The 1,235-nt window shown below is 25.1% G+C and overlaps 2 protein-coding genes across 2 annotated transcripts in view; one reads left to right on the forward strand and one right to left on the reverse strand.

The window, feature by feature from the left end:
* LOC108574561 overlaps positions 1–599 on the reverse strand; it is a 1,732-nt gene extending 1,133 nt beyond the window's left edge. The window contains exon 1 of the mRNA XM_017937170.1: positions 572–599. Within this exon, the coding sequence (XP_017792659.1) occupies positions 572–599 (28 nt within the window). The remainder of the gene's footprint in view (positions 1–571) is intronic.
* A 53-nt stretch (positions 600–652) lies between these two features.
* LOC108574632 (EKC/KEOPS complex subunit TPRKB-like) lies at positions 653–1,195 on the forward strand. Its single transcript, XM_017937252.1, has one exon. It carries the CDS (start codon positions 653–655, stop codon positions 1,193–1,195), a length of 543 nt encoding a protein of 180 aa, XP_017792741.1.
* Positions 1,196–1,235: the final 40 nt, after the last annotated feature.

Raw genomic sequence — 1,235 nt, forward strand, 5'->3', positions numbered from 1 at the left:
AACTACATTATTTTAACTTACCATTTAATAATTTAGAAATGTTTAAGTTAATTTTTCAATGTAATTATATATAATTGTTATGTTTCTTAAAATTCTAATAACATATTAAGTTAGAAATTTGTAATTATACAAGTATTATTAAATAGTACACATATATTTTTCGATGTAATCTTATGTACGTATTGGAAAAATATTTATTGTATATACCTTAACCCCAATAATTACATTTTGTCGGTAAACCTCACACATTAAATTTTGTTTGAATCGAGTAAAATCATATTTAGAAAATTCCAATTTAAAATAATTGGTACAAATTAAAAATCTAAAATAACTAGTCGCAAATCATCGCCCTCTAGTAGCATCAATAGAAGGTATCCCTACATTTTTGTTGTAAGTTTGGGCGAATAACTATATAATTATATACTTAATGTTATACATAGTCAGTTTTAAATTTAAGAGTGAGATGTTGATATAACCAGTTTTAAGATAAAATGTGGAAAATATTTGTCAGTTTTTGCAAGATTGCTTTGTAGACAGAAACAAAAATATTGTAGAAAAAAACAAAACAAACGTAATACTTGGATGTCACAATATATCATTACAACTCGTAACTACAATTTGTAACCTATTACTGTAAATTGAATAATAAAAAATGGATGACTATATAGTATCATTAGATGCTGAAACAGAAATGTTCTGCGCATTATATTTATTCAAAGATGTGCAAAATTCAAGTGAAATACGGAAAAAAGTTATGAATGGTGAACTTTGTTGTTCTGTTATAAAAGCAGGGCTTGTAGTGGACCCTTTACAACTAATAGTAGCTGCAAATAAAGCAGTAATTAGTGCAAAAATGAATCAACTCACTACAAAAAATTTGTATACTGAAGTATTATTTAATTTATCAATGTCAAAGAACATACTACGTGCCCTAACAGAATTTGGTATCGGTAATAATGACAAAAACATATTAATAGTGCTTGTATCTAGAAAAGATGATGAAAAATCAACGTCAGAGGTACTTATAGATAGTATAAAAGGAGAAAGGATATCGGTTTCAAGGTTGTCTGAGTTTACAGACTTTGAATTAATAAAAAAGATATATAAAATTGAGAAAGATGAATTAAATATTTCTACTTTAACTAATTCTGTTGTTTCTAGAATTGGTTGTAAAGATTTTATATTATTGAAATAAAAGTGAAATTTTTAAAGAACTTATTAATACTATGATAAAT

This window comes from Habropoda laboriosa, unplaced genomic scaffold, assembly GCF_001263275.1.
Source record: "Habropoda laboriosa isolate 0110345459 unplaced genomic scaffold, ASM126327v1 scaffold175, whole genome shotgun sequence".
In the NCBI taxonomy this organism is placed as follows: domain Eukaryota; kingdom Metazoa; phylum Arthropoda; class Insecta; order Hymenoptera; family Apidae; genus Habropoda; species Habropoda laboriosa.

Bases quoted from the DNA above. Each gene is read 5' to 3' on its own strand.
- LOC108574632 (XM_017937252.1), top strand. From the start codon at position 653: ATGGATGACTATATAGTATCATTAGATGCTGAAACAGAAATGTTCTGC.